General features: G+C 51.5%; 1 protein-coding gene across 1 annotated transcript; it reads right to left on the minus strand.

Annotated features, from left to right (window-relative positions):
• Nucleotides 1-1,466: 1,466 nt before the first annotated feature.
• RUFY4 (RUN and FYVE domain containing 4) lies at nt 1,467-22,878 on the minus strand. Its single transcript, XM_070380140.1, has 12 exons — nt 21,899-22,878; nt 20,574-20,725; nt 20,363-20,469; nt 18,624-18,749; nt 18,170-18,276; nt 17,746-17,889; nt 17,225-17,294; nt 15,393-16,040; nt 14,558-14,664; nt 7,707-7,853; nt 2,550-2,660; nt 1,467-1,996 (listed from the first exon to the last, which is right to left on the minus strand). The coding sequence occupies exons 2-12, from the start codon at nt 20,617-20,619 to the stop codon at nt 1,894-1,896; spliced, it is 1,716 nt and encodes a 571-aa protein (XP_070236241.1). The 5' UTR covers nt 20,620-20,725; nt 21,899-22,878; the 3' UTR covers nt 1,467-1,893.
• Nucleotides 22,879-27,868: the final 4,990 nt, after the last annotated feature.

Below are 27,868 nucleotides of genomic sequence, written 5' to 3' on the forward strand. Positions count from 1 at the left end.
GAAGTACCATAACTGGATGACCACTGTGTTCGTGCTTAGTTGCTCAGTCATGTCAGACTCTTTGCGGCCTCGTGGACTGTAGCCCACCAGGCTCCTCTGTCCATTGGGTTCTCTAGGCAAGAAGGCTGGAGTGTGTTGCCATTGCCTTCTCCAGGGCATCTTCCTGACCCAGGGGTCGAAGCTGGTTCTTTACTGTTGGATTCTTTACTGTTTGAGCCACCAGGGAACTCCTACTGAGTAACCATAATTTGGGTGAGACTTCTTGAGCAGTCGGGGGATATCATCTCATCCCATGGAGCTACAAGAGTCCTCATCAACTGTCTTTAGTACTGAAGTCTAGCTGTGTAAGCACTGTAGAGAAAGTCACCTAGACTCAGCCCCTTCTTCTGAAGTGCTCAGAACTTGGACCCACCAAATCACCGTAGTGGTTGGAAGGAAAGGGCAGAGAGCCTCAAGCCTCCCCTCAAACCCACCAAACCAGATGCTTTGGGGAGTAACTGGTACTCCTGCACCCTGCCAGTGAGAAGATGTGACATATTAATATAATCTCTTTGGGAAATAACTCTGCCATTTCTTAAACATGTACCTACCACACCTTGTCATTTCATGCCTAGGTATTTACCCAAGAGGAATAAAGGCATATCTCTACACAAATATATGTACACAGGTGATGAGAAGAAACTTACTTGTAATAACCTCAAATTGGAAACAACCCAAGTATCAGCAACAGCTGAATGTGTAAACTAATTCAGTATATCCATGCAGTGAAATACTACTCAGCAGTATTTTATGACAAAATAACTATGCTTTTGAACTGTGGTGTTGGAGAAGACTCTTGAGAGTCCCTTGGACTGCAAGGAGATCCGACCAGTCTATCCTAAAGGAGATCAGTCCTGGATGTTCATTGGAAGGACTGATGTTGAAGCTGAAACTCCAATACTTTGGCCACCTGATGTGAAGAGCTGACTCATTTGAAAAGACCCTGATGCTGGGAAAGATTGAGGGCAGGAGGAGAAGGGGACAACAGAGGATGAGATGGTTGGATGGCATCACCGACTCGATGGACATGGGTTTGGGTGGACTCTGGGAGTTGGTGATGGACAGGGAGGCCTGGCATGCTGCGGTTCATGGGGTCCCAAAGAGTCGGACACGACTGAGCGACTGAACTGAACTGAACTGAATTATGCTGAGTGAAAGAAGGCAGATAATAAAGAGTGTATTCTGTATGATTCTTTTTGTACAAAATTTTAGAAAATGCAAACTAGTCTCTAGTGACAGAAAGTGAGTAAGTAGTTGCCTGGGGATGGAGAGAGGGTCGGGGTAGAGATGACAAAGGGCACAAGGAAACTGGGGCTGATGGATGATGCGTCTGTTATTTTGAATACAGTGATGGCTTCAGGGTGTATATTAAAGTCAAAACTCATCAGATTTTATATAAAGTGTATTATATGTTAATAGTACCTGAAGAAAGTTGTTAAAAATAAAATACTATATAGACCCCCAAGCAGACTCCAGACAGGAAGCTCCCCTGTGTTGTGAAGGGTGGGCTGACTGAGGAATGAGTGTGGAAGGGAAACACCCAGGCCACCAGGTCTTATTCTTGGACAAGACATTCTGAGCCTGAAGGGACTTTAGACCAAGATGCAGCCCACTCTCTCACCTTACGAGAAAAGCCTGACAGCTCTGCCAAAGTCACCCAGCTCATCAGTGGGAGATGCAGGGTCAGAACCCCTCTCCTGACTGCCACCCCGGCTCCTTCCACCTTCCACACGACGGTCTGTCCACTCAAGTGCTGCCTGCCTTAGACGGCAGGACTGGTCGGACCAGAGGGCCACCAAGGGCCAAGGGGAGGGGTCACGTGGGATGCAGCAGCCAGTCCTGGACGGGTCTCGGTCAGAGAACCTGGGCGTCTCTCCTCTGGGAGCAGGGTGGGCAGTGGCGCTCTCTCTTCTTGTAATCCACAGAGCAGGCATGGCAAACCAGGCCTCCACAGAGCCTGGGGAGCAGAGGCAGAAGAGTGGGTGCATACGGGGGATGGGTCATGAAGTTCAAGCATCTTTGTGTCTGTCTCTGCATTTCTCATCTTCTGGCTGGACGGCCCTGGATCTATCTCAGGAGGCCTTCTCTTTCCTAAAAGGTGTCCTGGTGCCCCACCCTTCCAGGGTCCTCCAAGTGGCAGGTTCTCCTGATGGCCCACTGTCCTTTCTCTTGCTGTCTGCCCTCTCACCGTGTTCCCAGGGCAAGGTGGGGAGAGCAGCTTGCTTTGGACAGGAACTCTCTTCCCAGATGAGATTAGCTGGTCGATTCATCAGTCAGCTCCTGGAAGGGTCACCCAGTCCCTTCTTGCAGAGGCCCTTCCTTGTCTGCCCCCTTTCTACAGTTCTTGCTCATGTCTCTGCCAAGTATTGGGGAAAATGAGTGGCCAGCTTCAAGTGGCCTTTCACAAATGCCTAGTTCCTGTGCCCCTCCCTCTCTGGAGTGGGCACGGGGCTGTGGGCTGGTGGAAACTGGGCTGTCCCAAAGGAAGGATGCTGTACCCCACCCATTACCTGCATGGGTACCGCCGAGACAACCGGCCAAAGATCTTGCTGCAGACGACGCAGCATCCCGGGGCCATGGACGAGAGATGCTGGACTTTCTGCCACAGAATATCCTTCTCTCTGATGGGCAGGTGGAGGTGGGGACGCACACAGACAGAGAGAGGAAGAAGAAGATGATAGAGGAAGAGAGAAAGATGGAGATACACAGATGGAGAGACAGAAACAGATACACAGAGACAAAGAAGAGGGAGAGACAGGGAAAAATAGAGGAAGTCACACAGAGATATACACATAGAGAGACAAAAAGAGAGGAGAAACAGCAGAGCAGAAAGACAGAGAGCCAGAAATGGAGAGGAAGACAAGGAGGGAAAGAGATACAGGCACTCAGAGAGAGAGAGAAAGAAAGTCAGGGAGTTGGAGAGGGAGACAGACTCCCAGAGAGGGAGACAGGGAGATAATGTGGAGGGAGAGAGAAAGACACAGGGGGAAAGTGCAGAGACAGACAGGGACAGAGTCACAGACAGGGAGCAGGATGGAGAGACCAAGAAAGAGATGTAGTGAGGGAGAAAGACACAGACAGATGAAGAGACAGTGAGAGACACGCACATTAGAGATCAGCGAGTCTCCAGTTTTTCTGGGAAGATGGACGATGACACCCAGGCTCCCTTCACCCAACATAATCTTGACCCATTATTTAAGAATCTGTTCATATCCCACCTCCTCTAAGAAATGCTCCCTGATCCTGGAAGCCCCCAGGGAGCTTCCTATAGCATATAATGCCTATTATTTTTATTTGACACTCAGTACAAACTGCCTTGTAGTTATGTATGTTCATGCTCCCCCAAAACTATCCTCACTGGTTTTTTTTTTTTTTTTTTTTGAAGAATGTTTAGGAATGTGGGTTGCTTAAAATTTTTACCAAAATGACACGCACAGGCATGATTTAAACACTGAACAGTCCAGAAGGAATTATATCAAAAGGAAATCGATATGCCTCCTTCCCATTCTCAGTGGCAAACCACTTCTTACATCCTTTAGGTTTTTTTTCCTTGATATTACTTCCATATTCAAGTAATACACTCATATTCTTCCACCTTGATTTATCGAGAGTATCTTTCATAGAACTCCTTGATATCACAGGATACAGCTTACTTATTACCTTCCTTACTAACTCCTCTTTCCTCTCAATGCAATTTTATCTCCATTTTTTGTTCCTTTATTGGTTACTACTGGAATTTTATAGAATATACCCACACATTTATTTCTCACTCATTCTATTAACTATAGACAGCATAATACGACTGCCATTCTGTAATAAGGTGGTGTCAGCATCCCTTCTCTTCAGCGCACCTCCTTCTCCACCTCCTAATTTGTCATCTACTCCTGCAACATCCAAAAAAGTTTCACACACACGATAACCCCATAATAACTTCCTTAAAAAGTCCCTTATATTGCTGCTCCCTCCTTTCCTTTCTTCACTGGTAACCACTAGTGTGTTCTCTATGGCTGTCAGTCTGCTTCTTTTTTTTTATTCACTAGTTTGTTGTATTTTTTAGATTCCACATATAAGTGATATCAGGTGTTTATTTAACTTAAAGTTAAATAAAGTTAAAACTTCATTTTCTCAGTTGCATCAGTCAACATTTGAGATACTCAGTTGCTACATGGGACTAGTAGCTATCATACTGGACTGGGCAAATGCAGAACATTTCCATCTTCACAGGTATTCCTGTTGGATCCTATTATATACTTGACATTGTTTAGGTAGTAACATTTGCTGCTGCTGCTGCTAAGTCACTTCAGTCGTGTCCGACTTTGTGCGACCCCATAGACAGTAGCCCACCAGGCTCCCCTGTCCCTGGGAACTGGAGTGGGTTGCCATTTCCTTCTCCAGTGCATGAAAGTGAAAAGTGAAAGTGAAGTCGCTCAGTTGTGTCCGACTCTTAGTGACCCCATGGACTGCAGCCTACCAGGCTCCTCCGTCCATGGGATTTTCCAGGCAAGAGTACCGGAGTGCGGTGCCGTTGCCTTCTCCAAGTAACATTTATGTTTGTTCTATAATTATAATTGTTTTCTGTGATTTACCTTTAGATTGATTCTAACATTGAAAATAATCAATGAGCAGTATTTACATTATTAGACAGTACATAAACATATTGCATCACCTGGAGCTGTGTTCTGTGATATTTCCTTTCTTGGAAATTTTTTGTTTTTCTGGAACTTTCTTACTACTTTTCTTTGCTCCTTGCATGACTTGCATTTAACATGGCCTAATCCACACCCACCCCCTTCATCATCTCAGATACTCTACTGAAGCTTTTTCTCTCCTGAGACCTCCCTCCTGGGCCCTCCATACTTCTCCTGTAGTCTGAACTGACTACTTCCTGGGTTTGCTGCCCACTTGTCATCTTGGGAATTCCCTTTCCTTTCTTCATGGGCTAGAGCCACTATTCCTGAGTTCCACATCTTCTCCTTTCTTAGCTTACTTCCTTGTTTCTCTGGAGCACATCCTTAATTAACTTCCGAAGAAAGTCTGTGTGGGAGGTGAATTTTATGTAACCTGTCTATCTGAAAAATGTCTTTTCTCCACCACCTCCCCACTCGCTCCATAGTTTGACTGGATGTAGAATTCGAGGGCAAAAGCCAGTTTTTCTTAGAACCTGAAAGCATTACACCATTGAGTCTTAACCATTGACCGCTACGTCACTGAACCCTTAAAATTTGTTGGGTTCTATTTCTTTTACAAGTGGACCTGTCTTTTAGGATATTCTCCTCATCTTTGTTTTAATGAAATTTCACAATCATGTATCTAGACCTGGTTTACCCTGCCCCTTTCCTTTATTATGCTGGTTGCTCAGTGAAATCTTTAAATCTGAAGAACAACTCCCATCAGAACTGGAAAAGCATCTCATATTTTTATTGGAAAATCACCTCCTTTTTATTCTCTCCTTCTTTGGAACTCCTGTCAGTTGGAGAAGTTATCAGAACTCCTGGATTGATTCTCTGTGTTTCTATTTCTCTCATGTCTTCATTTATCTGCGCTTTCATTATATTTTCTGAGAGACTGCCTCATCTTTCTTTTCCAATCCGAGTGAATCCAAACATGTCAGTAATCATATTTTTAATTTCCGAGAATGTTTCTCATCTTTTGATGGTTGCTTTTCATAGCTTCATGGACGATGGACCTTTTTTTGTCTGTGTATCTTTGTCACTCCCCTTTATTTTCCAGGCTCTCCTCAAATGTCTGGGGTCCTCGGTTGTCATTTCATGTTTAAGAAAGAGGTGATACAAGCTGTTAGGGCTCCAAGGCATAGATGGGGATGGCTGACTAGTAGCCTCACTTTAGGGCAGATTGGGCAGGGAGCTACCTGCCACATCAACTTTTACTTATTTGCCTGATGATAGACCCCTCACTCTTAGATGTTCTGTAGTTGGGGAGGCAGGCAGAAAGTACTGTACATTGTACACCACACAGCTGTACAGAGCAGGCTGTACACTGCTCTTCCTAATGACTTTATCAGTACATTTTCCCGGTTTCTGTCCTCATCTCCCTTCTGCCATCTGTGTTCTCGGTGTCTCTGGGCCCTGGAGTACTAACTTGGGCCAAATTCAGTATCCACTTCTCCATCTATTTTCTGGCTTCTTGAAATTAGCTCTTATCTCTCACTTGTGGTTGGCTCCTCCAACTTTCTCTCTGTTTTATTCCTTTACAGTCATTCTAGTGAGATCTCAGGATAGAGGCTGGATAATGTGTGGTCACCTGATGTGAAGAGCTGACTCATTTGAAAAGACCCTGCTGCTGGGAAAAGATTGAAGGCGGGAGAAGAAGGGGATGACAGAGGATGAGATGGTTGGATGGCATCACTGACTCAATGGACAGGAGTTTGAGTAAACTCTGGGAGTTGGTGATGGACAGGGAGGCCTGGTGTGCTGCAGCCCATGGGGTCACAAAGAGTCGGACACGACTGAGCGACTGAACTAACTAACATGTGGTCAGTCTACCATTTTGACACAGAAGTCAAACTTCTTGCTCCACACTCCTTTTTTTTTGGCTTAGGGCCATGTCTTCCATAATGCTTCTGGGAGGGACATTGTACTATGTGGTTTGAGACCTTGTGATTAATTTCTTTAGCACTAGGAAAAACATTTGTCTCTCTTGGTGAACTGGTATTGCTCCTTTGAATGGATGGTGAAACTTTCTGCATTTCTCTTTTTCATCCTGCTACCAAGATGTTCAGAGTTAAGTTTTAAACCTGATACTTCAGGAGTATCTTTTTAATCTTTCAGGAAATCTTCTATTTTTCTTTAACAATCATATGTGTATATATATATATATGTGTGTGTGTATATATATATATATGTGTGTGTGTGTGTGTGTATGTATCTCCCTCCCTCTGTCTATCTGTCTTATTGTTAGCCACCTTAAATTCTTTTGTGAGATATATAGCTAATTTTTTTATTAGCTTCTTCCCAGTTGACAGATCCTCAGGGGAGATTATTCCTTAAATTCTTCTTTCTTTCCTGGCTGACCTCTCCCTTGTCTCACCTTTAATCACTTGGATTTTGTGCAAGAGGATTTATTTCTAGGTGACCCCTCAGCAGCCTTCCAGTTCTAAGGGAACCTGAGTCCAGCAGTCTCGTATTTTCTGAACGAGGTGAGAGAGCACTGTGTATCTGGAAATTATCTCCTCACTGGACCGAAGGGTAGAAAGCAGGTTTTATGCATTTCCTCCTATCCTTCAGCAAGTTTAGTGGTTTGGGATGAATCCTGGTGAGCTCAGCCTCTGGAACCCAGGGCAGCTGACCCAGGACAGGCCACAGGCCCAGCGGTCTGAGGAAGTCCGGCAGGCAGGCAGGTATAGGACATGAGATTATCTCCCAGTTAACCTCTGGGCTCCTTTCCCTTCTCCTAACCTTGGTTGTTGTGTGTGTTTGTGGGGGTTGGAGGGGGGCTTGCCTTAGAGGTAGAGGACTCTATGCAATTTGTATGCTGTGCTTCCTTGGTGGCCAAGTCAGCCTCTCTGACCCTCAGTTTTCTCATCTGTGGCATGGGGATAACAGCAGAGGTGGCTGAAAGAAGGAGATGAGTTGGTGTACACAAAGGTCCAGAGGGCATGCCTGATACCACGCCCTGTCCTGCACCCCAGCCCGGGGTCCCGCCCTTACTGAATCAGCTCCAGCACCCGACTCTTCATGGCTCGGACCAGGTCCCGCTGCCCGCCAAGCTCCTCCTCATACACGGCGTCCTTCCTTTCAGCCTCCCGTTGCTTCTGCTCCAGCTCCGCCTGCAGCCGGGCCCTCTCCTCCTGACACCTGGGCACAGAGGAGGGCTGAGTTCTGAGGGGATGGCGCAGCATCTGTGTCTGAGCCGGGCTGAGTGACCGGAGCCCCACCCGGGAAGCTGGTGGTGCCCCCGCAGCTGAAGTGCACACACACACCACACATTGACAACACTGCTCACAGACACCACATATAACATGCAACCACAACACATACAGGCACACACACTACACTAGACACTACACACACATATACTGAACACACTGACAACATAGCACACACACTGCACACTATACACACACACCACATAACACCCCACACACCATACAATCACAACACAGCGCACACACACCACATATGACACACAATCTCAATGCATACAGGCACACACACCACACTAGACACCACACACACACTGAACATACTTACAACATAGTACACACACACTACACACTGTATACACACACCGCATAACACACCACACACCATACATTCACAGCAGAGCACACACACACACCATATATAACACACATTCACAACGCATACAGGCACACACACCACACTAGACACCACACACACATAGCACACACTACACACACACACCCCATACACAACACCCCACACATACCACATACAACACACATTTACCACACATACAGGCGCACACACCACACTAGATGCCACACACACACACCACACACTTACAACACAGCACACACACACTACACATATACCACACACATGACATGTACCGATACCACACCCCCACTAGACATACACACTCACCATACAACACATCACACACTTAAACTTGCACATCACAACATACATCACACACATGCACATAACATGTACACACACACACCACACAACACGCACACACTTCACACATACTCACAACACATCATACACCGATAACTCCTATGACACACCACATACACTCATCACCCAACACACACATCTCACCAAAAAAGCACTGTGTGAGCTGACACCTCCAGATTGACTCATCAACCGATCAGAGCAATGAACACAGGGTCTAGCTTTGCATGTTCCTTTAGAGAGAACGAGCCAATATTTTCAATTGTTTTCCTTCTTTCTCTCTCTAACATTTTCATTTTAAAATACCATTTTCTGGAAAGGCATGCTCACAATCCTGGCTGGTCCCTGGGGGGTAGCGGATGCCTGGGAGCCCAGGCTGGATGGGCAGTGCCAGCTGAAAACAACTGTGGTGTTTGGGGAAAGCAGTAAGTGATGCAGGATTTGAAGTGACTTTTTGGCTTTAAAATATTTTGAAAATTGCATTAGATTGTCTTTTCAGTTTAAAAAAAAGTCATATTAAACATATGGCTTTCTTAAATTTCTGTTTCAGTTTGGGCTTGGAAACTCCTCAGTTCTATTCTTGCCTTTTCCTTTTGTCTTAGTGGCTTCCTAGAAGTTTCTAAGAAATCTAATGGACTGGAAATAAAAGGGTCCTAGCTCCAGGCCCCTACCTCTTACTCTATTGTTCAGACAGGTGGGTGTTGTAATGGTGGTGTCTGTTCTATGACCTCTGGATGTGTGTATGTGTGTGTGTGTGTGTGTGTATGTTTGTGTGTGTATACCCATGCCCCTAGGGGAAGAGGTTTGACAATGAATTGAATTATTAATTTAAGAATTTCTGCCATAGCATGTTGCAGGGAGGAAAACTGGGTGAGCCATAACATCAGACAGACAACAGCTAGCCACCGAAATCCAGAAAGGCCAGTCCCTGCAGCCATAGGGAAGACTGACTTAACAAACATTCGAGTCCTCAGCCTCTTCATTTCTTAGTATTAGGATTTCATTTTCGTAAGCTAAGTTACTTGCCCAGTGATCCCAGGGCCTCTGGTGTGGGCAGCGCAGGCCCTAATGTGACCAGTGCGGTTAGTCAGTGTCTTTGGGGTTAGAGGGAACATTTATTAAGCACCTGTTATTAAGTCACTTCAGTTGTGTCCAACTCTTTGTGACTCTATAGACTGGAACCCACCAGGCTCCTCTGACCATGGGATTCTCCAAGTAAGAAATTAAGCACCTACTGTGTGCCAATGACTGTGTTAGGTGCCAGGAATACAGCAATGCCTAAGGTTCTTGGTGGAGCTTATAGCATGTTTGGGGCAGTGGTTAAAATGAGTGATGGACCAATAACATAATTAAGTGTGTGACAATGTCAAAGGAGTGGCAGAGCCGCAGAGCTGAGGGAGCACTCAGGAGGTCTTCTTAGACAGGGTGACCTTTAAGCAGATCTGAAAGACAAGGAAGCAGCCTTGCAGAGCCAGAGAAAGGGACATACCAAGTTCTGCAAGTTGGGAAGAACTTGGCTTATTTGAGGAAATGAAAGAAAGACGTGCGAAACTATTGGGTTGGCCAAAAAGTTTGTTTGGGTTTTTTATAAGCTGTAATAGGAAAACCTGTATGAGCTTTTTGGCCAACCAATACAGGGGGTGGGGTGGGGTGGGGAGGCAGGAGGCAAGGCGGGAGGCAGGCAGAGTCCTCAGTGCTCCAAGAGGAGTGGACTTTGATCTCAGTGCCATGGAAACCACTGAAGCATTTTAAGTATTTAAGGGCTTCCCTCCATAGCTCAGTCTGTAAAGAATCTGCCTGCAATGCAGGAGAATCAGGTTTGATTCTTGGGTCGGGAAGATCCCCTTGAGAAGGAAATGGCAACCCACTCCAGTATTGTTGCCTGAAGAATCCTATGGACAGAGAAGCCTGGCAGGCTACAGTCCACGGGGTCGCGAGAGTTGAACACGACTTAAGAGACTAAACCACCAGCACCACCGACACTCCTAGGGCAGGAGGTGTCCTCTTTCAACCCGGAGGGAATTAAAGTCTATTGAGAATCTACTATGTGCCTGGCACTGAGCTTAGTGCTTTATAGCCTTGTTTCATTGAACTTCCACAAATTTATGGGACAGGTGATATGATCATCACTTTATAGGAAAGAAAACAGACCTTTAGAGAGGTAGTAACACTTGCCTAGGGTCACACAACTTGATAAGTGGAGGGAGCAGAAATCTGAGAGCAGGCCTGCCCAGCTCTAATCACTCGCCTCCCCATACTTGCATGCATGCAGGGCCCTGGTCACCAGTGGTTTGTGGCATCAGGGCTGAGTGGACAGCAGGTAGGAGAGTGGGATGGATCCTGACGGTCCTGCGGCAGCCTCTGGGGAGCTCAGTGCTGCCACCCAAGTTGGGGAGAAGAAGGGATATTTATCTAGTTCCCCATCTGAAGACCTTCCACTTGTACCTGTCCTAATCCCTTCTGCTTTGAGGTTAACCCAGGGGGCAGATCTGCTTAGAAAGAAGATCTCACAGAGCATCTGACCTGGAAGAGAGGCAACCATCTCCTTTTTGCAAATCAGGGACCTAAGGCAGAAGAGGGACCCAGGGCCACACAGTCAGAAAGCCAGGAATCGGGTATGGAAAACCCAGGTGTGTTTTTATAGCCCTGGGTTGTTCTGCTCTGGGACCTGCCGCGTCTCCCCTGTGCGTATAGCCTGGGGCTCTGCACCCTGCCCATCCTGAGTCCGTTCTCCCCACCAGAGCCAGAGCTATCCTTCAGAAACCCAAGTCAGACCATGAGACATTTCTGTTCATGACTCTGCTTCTAGAGCACGTGGAGGCCTCTGCTCTAGCCACACGCCTGCTTGTCCCCAAGCTCACATCTCCTGGGCCTTTGCACCTGCCTGTCCTCCTGCTTGAAAGGCTCCTCTCGAGACACCTGCCTGGTCCAGCTTTGCCTGTGGTTGGAATTTCTGCTCAAAAGCCACCTCCTCAGAGAGCACTTCCCTGACTCCAATTCTAGATGATTCTCCTCTCTCTCTGGCCCCTGCAGGGCCCATGACTATCTAAAATTGTATTTCTGTTTGTTGATCTGTCATCTGTCTCTGCAGGCCTCTGAGAGTAGACGTGCCTGTCCTGTTCCCTGCTGTGCCCTCCCCACCTGTGGCCACAACAGAGGCAGAGTGAACATTGTTCACTCTCTGCCTGGGCCCCATGGCCCTTCTCACAGTTGGTGACATACTGTCACCAGCTCGAAGCCCACGGCTCCTTTCCGAGGGGTGTGGGGTCTAAGTTCCTGGCTTCCAGGAGGCAGAGGGGCACATTTTTGTCCTGGCCTCCGAAGCTTCTGTTACTCGCCACCCTCATTCCAGTGTTCTCCAGTGGGTCCTCCAGCCCACCCTCTCTCCTCCACTCCACTCAACCACCCCTCCAAAGCTCCACTTGGTGTCTTACAGGGGTCTCGAACTTGGCAGGCTCCAAACCCAACACCTGAGCTGTCCCCGCCAGCCTGCTCCTCCACACACTGACTCTAGCTTTCCAGTTAGTCAGGCCGAAGGCCTGGAGTCATTCTCGACTCCGTCTTTCTCTCTCACCCCACATCCAGTCCCTTGAGCCTGACTTCAGGATCCAGCTGCTCCCTGTACCCTCATCGCCCCTAGTACATCCCAGCTCCCCTTCCTTATCGGTCTCTCTGCTTCCAGCTTGGATCCCCTGTAGACTAGCTACATGGGTCCAGGGGCGTGAATCTTCGAAAACACAGGCCAGCCTGAAACAGGCACACCCATGCAGACAGAGGGCAGGTTAGTGCTTGCCCAGGGCTAGGAGGCGGAGGAGGGGGGTTGGGCAGTGTCTGCTAATGAGTACCAGGTTTCTCTTTGGGGTGATGAAAATATTCTAAAATTGACTGTGGATGCACAACTTTGTGAATACACTAAAAACCCCTGAATTGTTTTTTAAATGCAGAGAAGTATATTTTTCATAAGCAGAGTTACATCATGTCCCTCCTCTGCTCAGGAGACTCAGTGATTCAAAGTCACGCCAAAGCCAAGGTCCTCTGATGACCCACTAGGGTTTCCCATGACCCACCTGACCTTTTCCTACATCCTCTCTCTCTTTCCCGCCACTGGGGCTATAGTGGCACTCCTGATGCCATGCCCGTTCCCACCACAGAGCCTTTGCTCCTGCCGTTCCCCCTGCCTGGAACATTCTTCTATCACATATGCAAATGACTCCTTTTCCCTTCCTTCAGGTCTTAACTCAAACTTCACCTTTCCAGGGAGGCCTCCCCTGGTGAGGCCACCTCCTTTTAAAGTATCAGCCCTGTTACTTCCCATTCCTCTCTCCTGCTTTAATTTTTTTCTTCTTACAACTCATCACAATCTGACATCCTGTGTATTTTATTGCTTGTATTTATTAACTGCCTCTCCCACTGGCGTGTAAGCTCCACAAGGGCCAGGATTTTGCGTTTTATCCTTGAAAGTGTCTTCTCTTTCTCTGTCTCTCTTTTCCTGTTTGCCTCTCATTTTCCAGTTCCCTGTTGCACAATCTCTCTTCCACCCTCTTGACCATCATAATCATAACTACCATAGCACATAGAACAGGCCTGGCACAGAGTGGGCATGTAGTGTTTGTGGAATGACTGGGTGATGGATGGGATAATGGGCTCAGGACAGGGGTCTGTGAGACAGGGGCTCACCCAGCTCCAGGGAGCAACTGGGGCTGGGTGGTCTTCCCAGAGCCTCCCAGCTTCTCCCTGCAGCCTGTCTTGGTCCCCAGAGATGGTCTTGGGTGGGCAAGGCCCCCGCACTCACTTAGGGTCTGAATCATGGGATACTTTGCTGAAAAAGAACACAGGACTCAGCTGAGCATCTAGCGGTAGGAGTCCCAGGGGGCCTTTTGGGCTTGGCTCCTGGGTCCCAGGCCTCTCTGCGCCTGTTAAGCAGTCAGTAGATGGCTCTGTGATTCACTCTGAATCACAGCTACGCAGGCTCCCCTGGTTTAGGGCAGGTGTCAGCCACGTGGGAGAGGCAAGGCCGGCGGGCAGACTGAGGCACACAGACACCAAGGGAGAGACACATGGTGAGACTGAGTCAGACCTAGGATGAACTTCGCGTGGTGTCATAATTTAAAAATAAATTGTGACCAAGAACCTAAGAAAATGAAAGGCTGAGGGAGAAAGCAGAGACAAACGTGTACTTTGGACCCCTGAGGTGGAGTGATGATGGGAAGATGAATGTGCTGGTTGCTGAGAGAGGGAGAGATGGGGGGACTGATACACAGGCATAGGGGGTACTGGCTGAGGAGTGGCCTTTAGCCCATTGCTTCTGGAGTCAGCTGCAGGGTCTGGATCTCAGCTCCTCTACTAACTAGCTGATGTTGGGTGAGTTGTGTAGCATCTTGGAGCCTTAGCCTCCTCATCTATAAAACGGGGGTTCTTGAAGGACTGGTCTCCTGAGGTTGTTAGGAGCAAGCACCTGGAAGAATGCCAGGGCTGTACATGCTCCGTGATGATAGTTATGATTACGATGATCAAGAGGGTGAAAGAGAGATTGTACAACAGGGAACAGGAAAAGGAGAGGCAAACAGAGGGAAGGAGGGAGACAGAGAGTGGGGCAGGAATGTGGTGGGGCGGGGGTGCTTTGTGGATGGAAAAGAGAGAGGGGAACGACGAAGAGGCAGCAGCAAGTGGCAAAGGTGAGTGCAGGAAGGGAGGGACCCATAGAGCTCTCCTGGGGCTACTTAGGGAGGCCAGTGAGGGAGGGGGCTGGCAAGGGATAGCAGGAATAGTGTTCTGTATACCTCGGCACCCCAAGTTGTGCCCTGGCAAGGCCTGGTACACGGGAGGTGCTCAGAAGATGCTTCCTGGTGTGACCGTGAATGCGAGCCTCCTGCCCCCTGGCTCCCACACCTGGCTGTGATGTTGGTTGCCCAGGTTACCTGCTGAGCTGCTCCTGCAGTGCCTTCAGCTCCCCTTCCTGCTCCTTCAGCATCTGCTCCTGGTGCTGGGCTTGCTCCTGGGTTTTCTGCAGCCCATATCTGAGGCTCTGAAGGCAGGGACAGGGTGAAAGGAAATGGAAGGTGAAGGAGGAGGGCAGAGCCCCCAGCCCGGGACTTGACCTGGCAAACACTCCCATGAGACCCCAGGTCATCTGAAACAGCTCTTGGGTGGAGCGCAGGACTGGGGAGAGCCCTGGGAGCTGTGGTGCCTGGCTGTGCCCCTGGATGAGCCTGAAGCCATGATTTCTTCCTTCACTAAAAAATCCAAGTCACTGGCGGCAAGCACCTGGAAGCCTCTGCCTAGGGAGGATGCTAGAGGAAGGCTTGAAAACAATTTGGGTGACCTCGAGGAGAAGCAGCCACAGGGGCAACAAGGTGGGTGGGGCCTGCAACAGCAGAACTTAGATATTGGGAAGAAATCTGCCAATAAAGAGGGTTATGGAACTTGAGGACAAGCAACTGCCCTGAAGAACTTTTGGGAAGGGATTGCAAACTCAGATGCCTACAGGGCTGGGCAGGTAGCATGGATGAACAATGTGGGCCTGGTGTGAGGCAATAGGGAGATGTGGGGATTGTGATAAACTGAAGAATGCATGATCTTCATGTGATGAACCAAAGAACTTCAAATGGTATCCTCAGATCATAATGGTTCTGTGTGGACCAATACAAATTAGTCTATGGGCTGGAAGGGCCCAGGGCCACCCTTGAAGACACCTGCCTATGGGGCAGGTTAGAGCGGGGAGCAGAGACAAGTACAGAGCTCGACTGTTCTCACCTTGACGACATCCTGCAAGGCCATCTCTGCTTGTTCCTCCCTCCTGGTCACACTGGTCACTCCTGTCTGCTCTTGAGGCTTCTCTGAGGTGGAGTCTTCCTTGGTTCCCAGGCCCTGAAGGATCCAGAGCTCCCCTGGGATACTAGGCACCTTCCCATCATGCTTGCCCCATGACACTACATCCCCTATTGTCCCTTTGGGGCTGGAGGCCAGCAGTCTATGGATATGACTCCTCTCTGCTTCCCCTTCATGAGTCCCCTTTGTTGTCCTCTGGCCCTCCACGCCCAGCAAAGCTCCCTTGCCCTCAGCCTCTGACCCTGCCACCTCCTTCAGGGGCTCTCTGGCTCCCTCCCCCTGTCCCTGGATGGTGGGTGTTGAGTCCTCCAGGCAGATCTCTGTCCTTGGAACTCCTTTCTCCTGGTCTTGCTGAAACTCCTCCCCATCTAGTTCCCACATGCTTGGGGGGCACCCAAGGCTCCTGGGATCCTCCTTCTTCTTTTCCAAAAAGTGGGGATGATGCCTGTGTTGCTGGGACCTGGGAAGTCCAGCCAACCCGTCTTTCCTGGGTGCATCTTGCAGACAGCTGGCTTGGCTTGTGTGTGGCTCCTCCAGGTGGACTTCTGTGGAGTTCCCATATGTGGCTGATATCTGCAAAGAAGCCCCGACTCCATCATCACTCTCAGCACCAGCTCACCATCCTGGTGCATGGGAGAAGCCACAGCCCTAATCTAGTGTGTTTGCTAAATATATGAATTCCTGTGTCCTCCCACTAGAAGCCTGATTCAGGATATTTGGGGTAGGGCCCAGGAATCTGAGTGTTGACAACCTCAGGTGACCCAAGGCCTGGGCTTTCATCTCATCTGGGAGCAATGGTGCTTCTCAACGCCCTTTCCTTCCTCACCTCCAGTCTGCATCCTCCTCCCTCCTTTACCTTCATCTTCTGCATCTATCTGATTTCCCCTAAGTCCTTCCCACCACTCTCCTCTGATCTCCCCCCTCCCCCCAAACTTGATTTCTCTGTGTTTCCTTTTTCTGATCTGTAAAATGGGAATACTATCTCCTTACAGGGTTGTGGTGAAGGCTTAAATAGACCAACAGCCCCTAAGAGTCACCTCTGTCAAGAAGCCTTCCTGGCACTCCCATGTTCCTAGGTGTGTCTGGTCACTACCTTTAACTTGTGTTGCAATGTGTTCCTTTAGGGTCTATCTCCCTAAAGATCTGGAACTCCTTAAGGTCCGAGACTGAGCTATAGAATCTGCACCCCGGTCCTGGAAGCTGGCGGGGTGGTGGTGAAAAGCGAGCCCATGGAAGGATGAGAACCACAAGCTACTGCCTAATGAGTGGGCATGTACCAGGAGCCTTGCCCTGCGCTGCACCTGGGCTGATGCATCGTCACAACCCCCACCCCCACCCTGTGAGGCAGGACAAGTTTTGTGCCAAGGACTGTAGTTAGTAAGGGATGGAGCTGGGATACGAAGCAGGCACTTTGGCTCTTCCGTCACTCTCCGAATTGAATTGACAGGTTTGCAAATGGCCCGGCAGAGGTGGTCTCCCTGGGCTGTTTTCTATAAGCTTCCAGTCACCCTCCCCAGCCTTCCCTGCTCCCCAGGGCCCCCAGCGGTGCCTGCAGGTGCTGCCAGTGGTTCCTTTCTTTTCCTGGTAGATACCCTCACCACCTGAGGAATATAAGCTTATGCTACTGTGGCTCCCGAGGTCCACCTGTTGGCCTCTCCGTCTTTGTCTAGCTGGGTCAGGGCTCAGTTACTTTTCAACCTGGGGGTCCCAACAGAGATAGAGAAGAGGCAACTAGAGTGAAGGTTGGGAAGAGGCACCTCCTTTGGGGACTCTTTGGTCTTTCTGGGTCTTCTTCCCCGGGTCCGGCTGGAATTGGAGCAGTGGGACCTGAAAGTGAAAGAAGCAGGGAGAAGCTAGGTCTCTCTCCAGCAGTGGTCTTGGTCCTCGGATGCAGGACACCCCATCTTTCCAGCCACCCATTCATCCCCCCACCTTCCCGCATTCCTGCCTTTCCACCCTGATGCATGCATTCCTTCTGTCCATCTACACATGCATCCCATCCTCCATCCATCCTTCCATTCCATCCCAACATCCATTCATCCTTCTAACCATCTACCCCAACAATCCAGCAACTCTTTAATGAAGCATCATGGGACATCCTAAGATGACACTTGGAAGACAGAAGTCTAGGGAGGTGGAGAACAGGGATTTCAGGGAGCAATAAAGGAGGGAGGAAAAGATGGGGCTAGGGACTGAGGGCTTAGGGTTAGTTTGGGAGGGTGGTGGTACTGGGAGCAGGCATTGAAAAGAAGCTCCCCTCCATGCTGCCCCCACTCACTCTGAGAACATGGGCCAGGCCCCATCCAAGTCTGGCCGCTGCAGGTCCAAGTCGAAGGTCATCCCGTTGAGAGCATAGAGGGAGTCCAGGATGTCTTCCCGGAGTTCAGGGCACACCAGAGGGCTCCGGGGGCCATACCACTCCCTGTGTTAACAATGACCCATGCCCTTGGCCTTTGGTTCTGGTGCTATTGCCACCCCCGACCTCAGAGAATCCACTTCCATTGCACACCATATTGGGATGGTTCTGCAGAACAGGGTTATGGCCCTTGGGGACCAGGAGGCCCAAGCATCATGATGCTACCAGGACTGGGGCTCTAAGCTCCCCCTCTGCCCTTTCTTCCTTGACTTTCCCTTTACAACCCTTCCTTTATTTGTCCTTGATATCAAATCATCCTTTTTGGGGTAAAGAGGCTCTTACCCACCTGGTAAACTCTGGGTTCAGGAGGCAGAGCTGCAGGGACTCGGCCAGTTGTCCGTGGGCAAGGCAGAAGCGGATGAAGGCCCGGCCTTTCCCCAGTGGAGTCTTCAACTGAGAGTGCATAGGGGACAAGTTGGGCAGATGGAGGTGTTAGGACAGAGGGAACTCAACCGGGACAGAGGGAGAGAAGATGGAATGACTGAATGGTTGATGAGAAAGGGTGTCCTGGGACTCAAGGCTGTGGGAGGAAAGGGAGTGGAGAGGGGTGCTGAGGGAGGGGCTAATAACAGGTGGGGACCAGGGGAGGGCTCCTATGGTCAGTGGAGCAGGGATGGGTGACAAGGGGGACCTTGGGCAGGCCTGTGTCCCCTCCAGCCCATGAGCCATCTTTGTCAAGGGCCTAGGGGCAGGACCCCACCATGCCAAGGCTAGCCTCCCTGCCACCCGGCCCTGGATACCTTGTCCAGTGAGTGGACGAAGCGGACTGGCTCCGTGTCCCCCCGCTGCTGCCACAGGGCCGCACAGAGGAAGTCCCAATAGTCTTTCCGAGGCCTCAGGAAGCTCTTCTGCTCTTTCTGGTCAAACTGGGAGCAAGAAGAGGGAAAGGAAAGTGTGGAAATGCTTCCTGCCAGAACCCGCTCTGCCATCAAGCGTGCTGAGTGGTCATGTGATGGCAGGGAAAGGGCTAGTGCAGACAGAGCCAGCTTAGGGTCCTGGTCTGCCCTAGCTGGCTGTGTGATCAGGAGTAAGCTGCTCGATCTTTCAGAGCCTTTGGTGTTCTCATTCATTCATTCATCTCAGAAATACTTATTGAGTACTTACTATGTTCTGGGCCCCATTTTAAGCCTTGGGGATACAGCAATGAACAAAGTGAATAAGCAAAACAGATAGTACATTAGATTGCACTGACTGATAAGGAGAAAAAATAAGGTGGAGAAAGGGAATGGAAAGTGTGTGGCGTGTGCATGCATGTGTAAGATGTGTGTGGGGTGTGTGAGTGTGTGATGTGCATGTGTGGTGTGTGTTAAAAATGTAGATTAGGGTGGCTCAAGAAAGCCTCACTGAGGAGGTTTTATTCAAGTCCAGATCTGAAGGAAAATGTGCTATCCAAATTTCTGGATGAGGAGCATTCTAGGCAGAGGGAACGGCAGGTGCAAAGCCCCTGAGGCAGGTGCTTTCCTGCTGTGCTTTAGGAAGAGGCCAGTGTGACTGGCGTGCAGCACCTGAAGGGCAGACTGGCAGGAGACCACCTAGGCACACAACATACACCACACACAAACAAACCTCACACATACATGCACACTCACACCACACACATCTACACGCACATAGAGAAGTAGGAAGGGGATGTGTGTGGGGGGTTGGGCATGGGCTGGTCATCAAGCACCACAGGAAAGAAAAATTAAACAAGAAAGAAAGTGAAGTTGCTCAGTCGTGTCTGACTCTTTGCAACCCTATGGACTGTAGCCCGCCAGGCTCCTCTGTCCATGGAATTCTCCAGACAAGAATACTGGTCTGGGTTGCCATTCCCTTCTCTAGGGGATCTTTCTGACCCAGGGATTGAACCTGGGTTTCCTGTACTGTAGGCAGATTCTTTACCATCTGAGCCATCCAGGGAAGCCCAAATTAAACAAGGTGAACATATAAAAGGTTTAGCTGGCCACATAATAGGCGCTCAATAAAAGCTAGTGCTACTGATGATTGAGGCTGTAACCAGCAGTGAGGATGGCCAGCCCAGGGACATCCATGCCTCTGAAACCTTGGTCTTTAGAGCAGGAGGCTGCCTCCAGCCCCACCCAACCCTACCCTAGCCCTGCTCTGGTTCACTTCCCTCCAAAAGTGAGGTGAGATGTCCAGAAGGATTTGTTGATTGACAGAGAGGAGGCCCCAGTGGCTCAATAGTAAAGAATCTGCCTGCAATGCAAGAGACATGGGTTCGATCCCTGGGTCGAAAATGGTAACCCACTCCAGTATTCTTGCCTGGAGAATCCCATCGACAGAGGAGCCTGGTGGGCTACAGTCCTTGGGGTCGCAAAGAGTCGGACACAACTGAGTGTGCACACACAGTCACAGAGACGAGGTAGTGTGTGGTAACACAGAGTGGCAGGGGCTCTTCCTTCAGCGCCTGGGAAAACCCTTTCTGTTACTGGTTATTGGGACCTGGAGAGATGGGAGAGACAGGGAGGGGAGGACCTACCTGCAGCAGAAGCTCCAGGCAGCCACAGAGTCTGTGCAGCTCAGCACTGGTGTCTGTCACCGGCTGCTGCCCAGCCCCGTAGCCTTGAAGGATGGCAGAGACAGCAGCTGTGGGGAGGACGGTGGACGTCAGACCTCAGAGAGGAGTGGGGCTCCGAGACCCCTCACCTCTCCCCAAGTGCCGTCCCAGAGCTCTCTCTGGACACTCTCACCTTTCAGGTCCCTGGTCATCTTGAGGACAGCCCCTTCTTTGGCCATGAGTATCTGAAGGACGTGATTCCTTATGGTCTAGAATACCGGCCTGGGAAGGAGCCTCAGGTTAAAGCTGCCCAGCACTCTTCTCATACAAAGGAAGAATCAGAGCCTAAAGAACAATGTGACATCTCTGGGGTCACCCGGCGAGTCCACTGGTAGGAGAAAACCCCAGCTCCTTCATGAGAGGCAAGGCAGGAGGAGGATGGTGGGGTTCCCCCACGCCCCAGGGAGCTGTTCCTGGGAGGCAAGTTCTGTGCCCTTGCCTGATACCCATGTCTCATTCAGTCCCCACAGTAACCCTGGGAGGTTATTAACTCCATTGTATACGAGGAGAGGGGGGCTCAGAGAGGGTGTTCTATCCAAAGTTACCAAACTCTAAGGGATGAAACTAGAATTTGAACTCAGGTCCCTGTGCCTGCAGGGTGCATGCTCTCAACCCTGACTGGCTGTGAGCAGTCCTAAGGGCTCATGTGTGCCAGCCATGTGGATACTGGGCTGAGGGGGTGAGGCCCTATTCCCCAGAGGGGGCCTTGCCCAAACAGTCATCATCCTTGGGACACACATTCATCCTTTCCTGGGCCCCAGCCGAGTGGAAAATGTGTGTTTTTTGAGGAAAAGGAGGCAGGAGGCAGAAGCAAGGCAAGGCCCCAGAGTGGGGGGTGGGCTAGAATGCTGGGGTGTGGGGTGTGAGGAGCAGGGTTTTAACCCTGCTGCTCTCTGCCCAGGGAATCTCAGCCTGTCTTCCCCACACACAGTGGATCCTGGGGCTCAGAGAGGAATGACGTGGCCCCTAGGGCCCATGAGCTTATTCTTTGAGCCTGAGACAGGCACAGGGTGGGAAAGCCAGGTGTCCAGCCTCCCACACTGTGGTGGCTGGAATTTGGGGGTGAGTGGGAGTGAAGGAGCGCTGGGATGCAGAGGAGGGGAAGGGAAAACAAAACGAAGGGAAGGTGAGGGAGGCTCGGGGGATGGTATTCAGGGAGCACAGTGCTGAGAGTCAAGAGCCCTGCTCCTCCAACCCGGCCCTGTTGTGAGCTTGCGGTGTGACCTGGGGCACATCCTTCACCTTTCATGGGCCTGGATGTCCCCACCTGTAGACCAAGGGGTTGGATGGAGGGTCTCTGCAGCTCCTTTTAGCCCAGATGATCTCTGAAATCCACAAACACCTAGCTGGACCGCCTCCCCTTCCTCATCTCTATCCAGGATTCCTCTGCCCTTGCTTCTGGCATCACTCCCTTTCTCCAGCCACCCCCAGAGACCCAAGGGTCTCCTTGCTACTCACCTGGAAAGGCCTGGCTCTCTGGGGCATGGAAAGCTGGGGCACTGCAGCCTCAGCCTGTTATCTGTGACTGAGCGCTCTGTACAGCCTCTCTCAGGGTTTGCTGCCTGGGAAGTGACTCACGCCCAGTCCAGCACCCTGGACGAAGGGGAAATTTTGCTCAGAGCAGGAGGAACGGAAGACTGTACACAGGGAAGAAGTGGTAAAGGCAGGGTCAAGGGCACCGGGGCAGATCCTGAGATGGGAGACGGTTCCTCTTAGGCAGACCAGGGGCAGATTCACTAGTTGGCCCAACAGAGATGGGGACCCAGAGTAGAGGCAACTGCTGCTTTGCAGGTGCTTGCTTTGCACGTTCTATCCGCTTCTCATCAAGGTCACTTGCTCTTGTCTTTCTTCCTTATCGCCACCAGGTGGCACAACGAGGCTATGATGCTGCCCCCATGATCACCGCGGGTCTTCACTGTCAGTTGGAGTGTGGTACAGATGGGGAGAGGAGAACAAGGGTCCCACTGCGTGTCTCCCCGTGACTGCTGATCACCAGTGCCATCTCCCCAGTTCTGGGAATCACCAGAGAAAGGTCGAAAGTGAAAGCACTGGTGAAAGGCTGTATTCAGGAATGGGCTGGGTGGATTGCCCAGGTGGGCTGGGACTCTCCCTCCCTGGCTATGGCTCTGCCTCTCTGAGGCTGGGGTTTTTTCCCCGTGGGGTCCCCAGGAGCTAGTACTGAGCGCAGGGAACAGAGCAGCAGGCCCCTGCGAGGACAACCCACTTTACCCACCCCCGCCCTAGGAGCCGCGCGTAAGCCCTGGCGCGCACGCGGTACCCAAGCTTGGCTCCGTCCTTCCGTGGGGACTTCCTGCCGGTCTCTTCTTCTCCGGGACTTGGTCTCCCGCGTGCAGAGGCTGCGTCCCCCCTCTCCGTCCCCCGTGTCCCAGTCTCTCCCTCATTATCTCTCCTTATCTCCTTCCTGCCTCTCCCGTCGCTCCCGCCGGCGCTGTCTCTCTCCCGGCGGTCCCGAGACCCCGCGCGCCCCTCCCCGCGCCACCGCGCCCTCGGGTCTCCCTCCTCACTGGCTGCGTCCGGGCGCCGGTGTCACCGCCCCTCGCCCGGCCCCGCGCTCCCCCGCTTCCTGGCACTGCGGGCCAAGGAGGCTCCGGGCGGGGACGGGCTGGGGGAGTCGCTGGTCCCCTCCCGACGCCCTGGGCCGAGCGGTGGCCAGGGTGAGGGGCGGGCGGGCGCCCGGCCGGATGGGCTGCACGGTGAGCTTGGTGTGCTGCGAGGCGCTGGAGCCCGGGCCCCCCTGCGGCCCCCAGCCCCCGGGGAGTCCCCCGGCCCCCGCGCCGTGGGAGGACCGAGAGCCCCCGGGCTCAGTCCGAGCCCAGAGCAGACGGCTGCTGCTTCAGGTAGGGCGCTGTGCGGGTAGGTGGCAGGCACAGCCTGGTTCACCTGAGACAGGTAAAGAGCCTCTCAGGGAAAGCACCCAACATGGGTCAGGGCGCGCTGGAGCCCGGACCAGGTGAAGGGCAGCGTGTTAGGTCTCATCTGGCTGTCTTGTGACCCTGAGAGAAGGGTGATGTAGGACCTGACCCTTAAAAGGGCAAATAGTTCAGGTGAGATTTTAGGCGCCATGCAAGGGAGGCAGGGCTGGGCTTGCTGGGAAAGGCACTGAAAGAATGAATTTTCCCCAAGCTAGTCCAGCAGTTGACTGTGTGTCCCCACCCGTAGCTGGACTGTTGTCTCTGACCAGGGCTCCATAGTCAGGAGGGAGGGGGCCTTCTGAGTCAGGGAGGGTCTGGTTAGAGCCAGGACTGACTTGAAGATGGTGGGGGAGCTGGACCCTCACCTCTGCACTCTCTGTTCTGGGTAAGCCTTAGAGCCTTGCAAGTGGGAAGCTGACCCAGGTGGGTGGGAATAGGCCAGCGTAGGGAGGCAGGTGTCTGTTCTGGATGAGGCCTCTGTCCCCTGAACTAGAAAGCTTGGTGTAGGTGTGGGCATTGGATTTCTCCAAGGAGGAGGAGGGATACTTGGACTCACCTGGGACTAGACAACCTTGCTATAGGCTTCCTGCACAATCCCAGCCTACCTCCCTGTTTGGGGGCTGTGAAGGCTGCAGCCTCCTAAGTTTCATTTGCTGTATGGGGTTTGGATTATGCTGGTGTCTTTTGTTCCTCCATCTGGGGCTCACAGAGTATGGGCAACTCAGAATGTATGGTGCGGGTAATCCCTGCTCCCTTATCCCCCTTTTTTGAGGCAACCAGTGAAGCCAGGTGTGTGCATGTGCATATGTGTGTGTGTGTGCACCGAAGTGACTCCTCTGCCTCACTTGACTGGATGCCCCTCCAGGTCTCAGATCTGGCATATTCGTGGTTTTACTCACAATGCCAGGCATAGGGCTGCGCTTATAAACCCTACTCTGTTCTTCCCAAACTCTAGCGCCAGTCATCACCGTAATGACCAACCATGGTGAGGGACAGGCTTGGTGGGGTGTAGATATTTTCTGGGTCCTACAGTGACTGGTGGCCCAGGGATGATCCTGTTGGAAGCCTGAGCCCAGCTTTGGGCCCTGAGGATAGGGTGAAGCCTGAGGGTGTGCTGGGCATCCCAGACTACCGCCTCTCTGTCCTGGAAAAGGGGCAGAAAGTGAAGGTGATGTGGCCTAATTTTTGGACTCTATATCCCCCTCCCCAGATGTCATCCAGTCTTGTCCTGGCCTCAGAGCCTCATGAACCCTCCTCTGTCCTTGGAAGGTTTCAGGGGAAAGTGAGTTCACAGTTTCCCTCCCCTGTCCGTTCCTATTGCAGACCCTTTCTGACTTTTCCCTCTGTCTCCCGTCTCCCTACCTTCTCTACTCTGGATGCGGTTGCAGGGTGGAGGGTGGTGGGTGGGAGCCAGGGGGCCACCTGAGGGTGGGCAGGGACAGGCAGTCAGGGCAGCTCAGATGAAGGAGCCAGGGGCACTAGAGGAGGGTGATCAAGGAGAGGGGAGAAGGTGGGGGCAGGGAGAGTGGACTCATGGGCCTGTGGACGCCCACGTGTGACAACCACGGGGACGGGCATGGGGACGAGTGACTGTCTGCATTCGGATGAGCTGGTTTCTGAGTGGCCTCTTGAGAGAGCCTGGCTCTCACCCATGACTCAGCCTGCCTTCATCTGCAGGATGGAACTGTCCCAGTCCGAGCTCATGCCCACCGCTCCTCTGGCTCCAGCGGGTGGGGGTGGGGAAGGTGCTGTCGCCAGTGTGCTCTCCCCTCTCCAGGCGCCCCATTCACACTGCCACCTTCAGGAGACTTCGGTCACCCTGGAAAGGGCAGCCGGGCTGCTGATCGCCTGCCAGAGGAGGTGTTTTATCACGTTCCTGTGGTGGATAAACATCTCTCGGGCTCTCAGCCTCCCTTAGGAGTCAGGGCTTAGAAGCTACTCAAGCATTTGGGCTCCTGGCCAGGGCACTCCTACCAACGGTCCTGCCACTGAAATGCCACCCTCCCTGCCACAGGACCCCCTTCCCCTCCGCCTCCTTCTATAGACTGAACTTCTCTCCTTGGGCCACAGGCTGTGCTCACATCATCTGTCCCCACCCGCAGCCTCGCTCCTCCCCTCTCCCTTCTGGCAAGTTCCCTTCCCACCAGGCCATCTTGTCCTCTAGTTCCTGCATGCTGGCCACACTCACCCCCCTAAGCAGTCTGTCCTCTACTCAGGCCACACTGCCCTCCTCGCTCTGGTGGCCTCTTTGTCCCCCTCAGGCCCCATTGCCTGCACCTCTCTCCTCCCCTGGCCGGAATCTGTGACCTACTCCTCTTCTTGGCTTTAAGGAAGCTTGCCCTCGCCTTGGTACCCACAACTCTGAGCCTCAGCTCTGAATTAGTGGAGCCTGGCGGTGTAGGCCTTGCACCCTTCAGGCGGCCTCCTTGTGGTCCCATGACTGCCCTACACCGGGAGCCCTCCCTTAGTCTTACACAGCAGCCTGCCAGCCTCTGGAGAGGGGAAGGTGGGGCTTGGCATTCCTGCGGAGCATTCCCGCCAAACCTTCTCTGACCTGGGCGCCAAGGGGCCTGGAGGGCATCTCCAGGTGCCAGCCTCGCCTCCTCACTCTCTGCCATATCCCAAGACAAGTGGCTGCTTGTTGGATGCTGGTGGGAGCAGAGGGGAGGAGACTCTGGGCCGCCTCTGCCTCCTCTCTCTGGAAGCCGGCTCCTGGGGTCAGTTCATCCAGCCTCTGCCCAGTAGCTCAGAGCCCTACTGAGTTTAGGAGATCCCCAAGGGTAAAAGGTCCTGCAGCCCCCCTGCATTCCTGTTATGGGGTCCTACATCTGTGATGGGAGTTCTGGGGTCTCATCTAACTCCCTCTGCTCTGGGTTGAATTGCTTCCTCTATTTCTCTAGTCATACATACTCATAGACCCCACAGCTGAAGGGGTTTGGTTAGTGGTTCTGAACTTTGAAAGGTCATAGATTCCTTTGAGAATCTGATGAAAGCTATGGATTCTCCGGCTAGGGAAATGTGCACAGGCGTGTGCACACACAGATACACATGCAGACATGCATGCACACACACACTGCACCACTGTAGGATCACTCTCGCACAATATCAGGTCCTGATCCATACCAACCCCAACCCTGCACTGCATAGATGAGCACACAGAGGCCCACGGAAGGGAAATGACTCATCCAGGGCCACACGAGGGATAGCAGAGCCATAATAGAGGGATAGACAGGACCATAATCTGTGTCCTGACCCTGCATAAGTGGGAATTTGGTTCTCAGACTGCCTGCAAGGTAGGTGGGTCTGGTCATTCACCTATTTAACAAACTTTTTTTTCTTTAGTTTTGGGATATTCATTGCCCCAGTTTGTAGTAGAATTAACTTCACTGTAAGTGTATGCATTGAGCTTCCCAGGTGGCTCATTGGGGAAAGAGTCTACCAGCAATGCAGGAGCCGCAAGAGACCCAGGTTCGATCCCTGGTTTGGGAAGATCCCCTAGAGGAGGGCATGGTAACCCACTCCAGTATTCTTGCTTGGAGAATCCCATAGACAGAGGACCCTGGTGGAGTACAGTCCATGGGGTTTCAAAGAGTCAGACACGACTGAAACGATTGAGCACGCCTGCATCCAGGTTTATGTATTTCTTAAATTTATTTTTATTGAGATATAATTGACATATCACATTGTATAAGGTGAAAGTATACAACATTTTGATTTGTTGTGTTTATATATTGTGATGTGATTACCACTGCTGTATTGGCTAACACCTCTATCATGTCACATGATTATCACTTCGTTTTTAGTGATGGGAGCAATGAAGACCCGGTCTCTTAGCCCATGTGCACTTTTGAGCACCTGCAGTGAGCTAGCCATGGAGCTGGCAGCTGAGGCCAGAGCAGGAATGCAGGCAGTCCCTGTTCTTTTTTTTTTTTAACTTTTTAATTTTGTATTGAAGTGTAGCTGATTAACAGTGTGGTGATAGTTTCAGGTGAACAGCGAAGGGACTCAGCCACACAGATCCCTGCAGGCAGCCCCTGTTCTTGGCTTCAGAGTGGGTGTCAGTCCAAGAGGAGAGGGAGAACCAAGTGCAGACAAGTAATTGCACAAATGCATTGTTGGAAACAGTGCAATAGAGGTAATGGGGGATACCAGAGGGATTGGAGTTAGATCAGGAAGGCGGAGGAAATAGCATTGAAACAAGGAGCTGACGTGCTGGTAGCAGTTAGAGGAGAAGCGTTCTAGGTGGTGGGACCAGCACACGTGAAGGTCCTCAGATGGAGGTGAGTTGGGAGCTCCTGGGGAATTCTACAAAGGCTTTCTCCAGCTGCTCCCCCTGAGCCCTGTGATCCATGCAGTGTGTGTGTGTGTGTGTGTGTGCACACGCGTGTGTACTGGAAGCAGGGAGAGGCAGAGCAACAAGACCTGGGGAGGTGGTCGCTGTTACCTGGGGGAGAGATGATGGTGGTTTGGGTTAGAGAGGTGACAGGTCATGGGG

Source organism: Bos mutus, chromosome 2, assembly GCF_027580195.1.
Source record: "Bos mutus isolate GX-2022 chromosome 2, NWIPB_WYAK_1.1, whole genome shotgun sequence".
NCBI classification, from domain to species: domain Eukaryota; kingdom Metazoa; phylum Chordata; class Mammalia; order Artiodactyla; family Bovidae; genus Bos; species Bos mutus.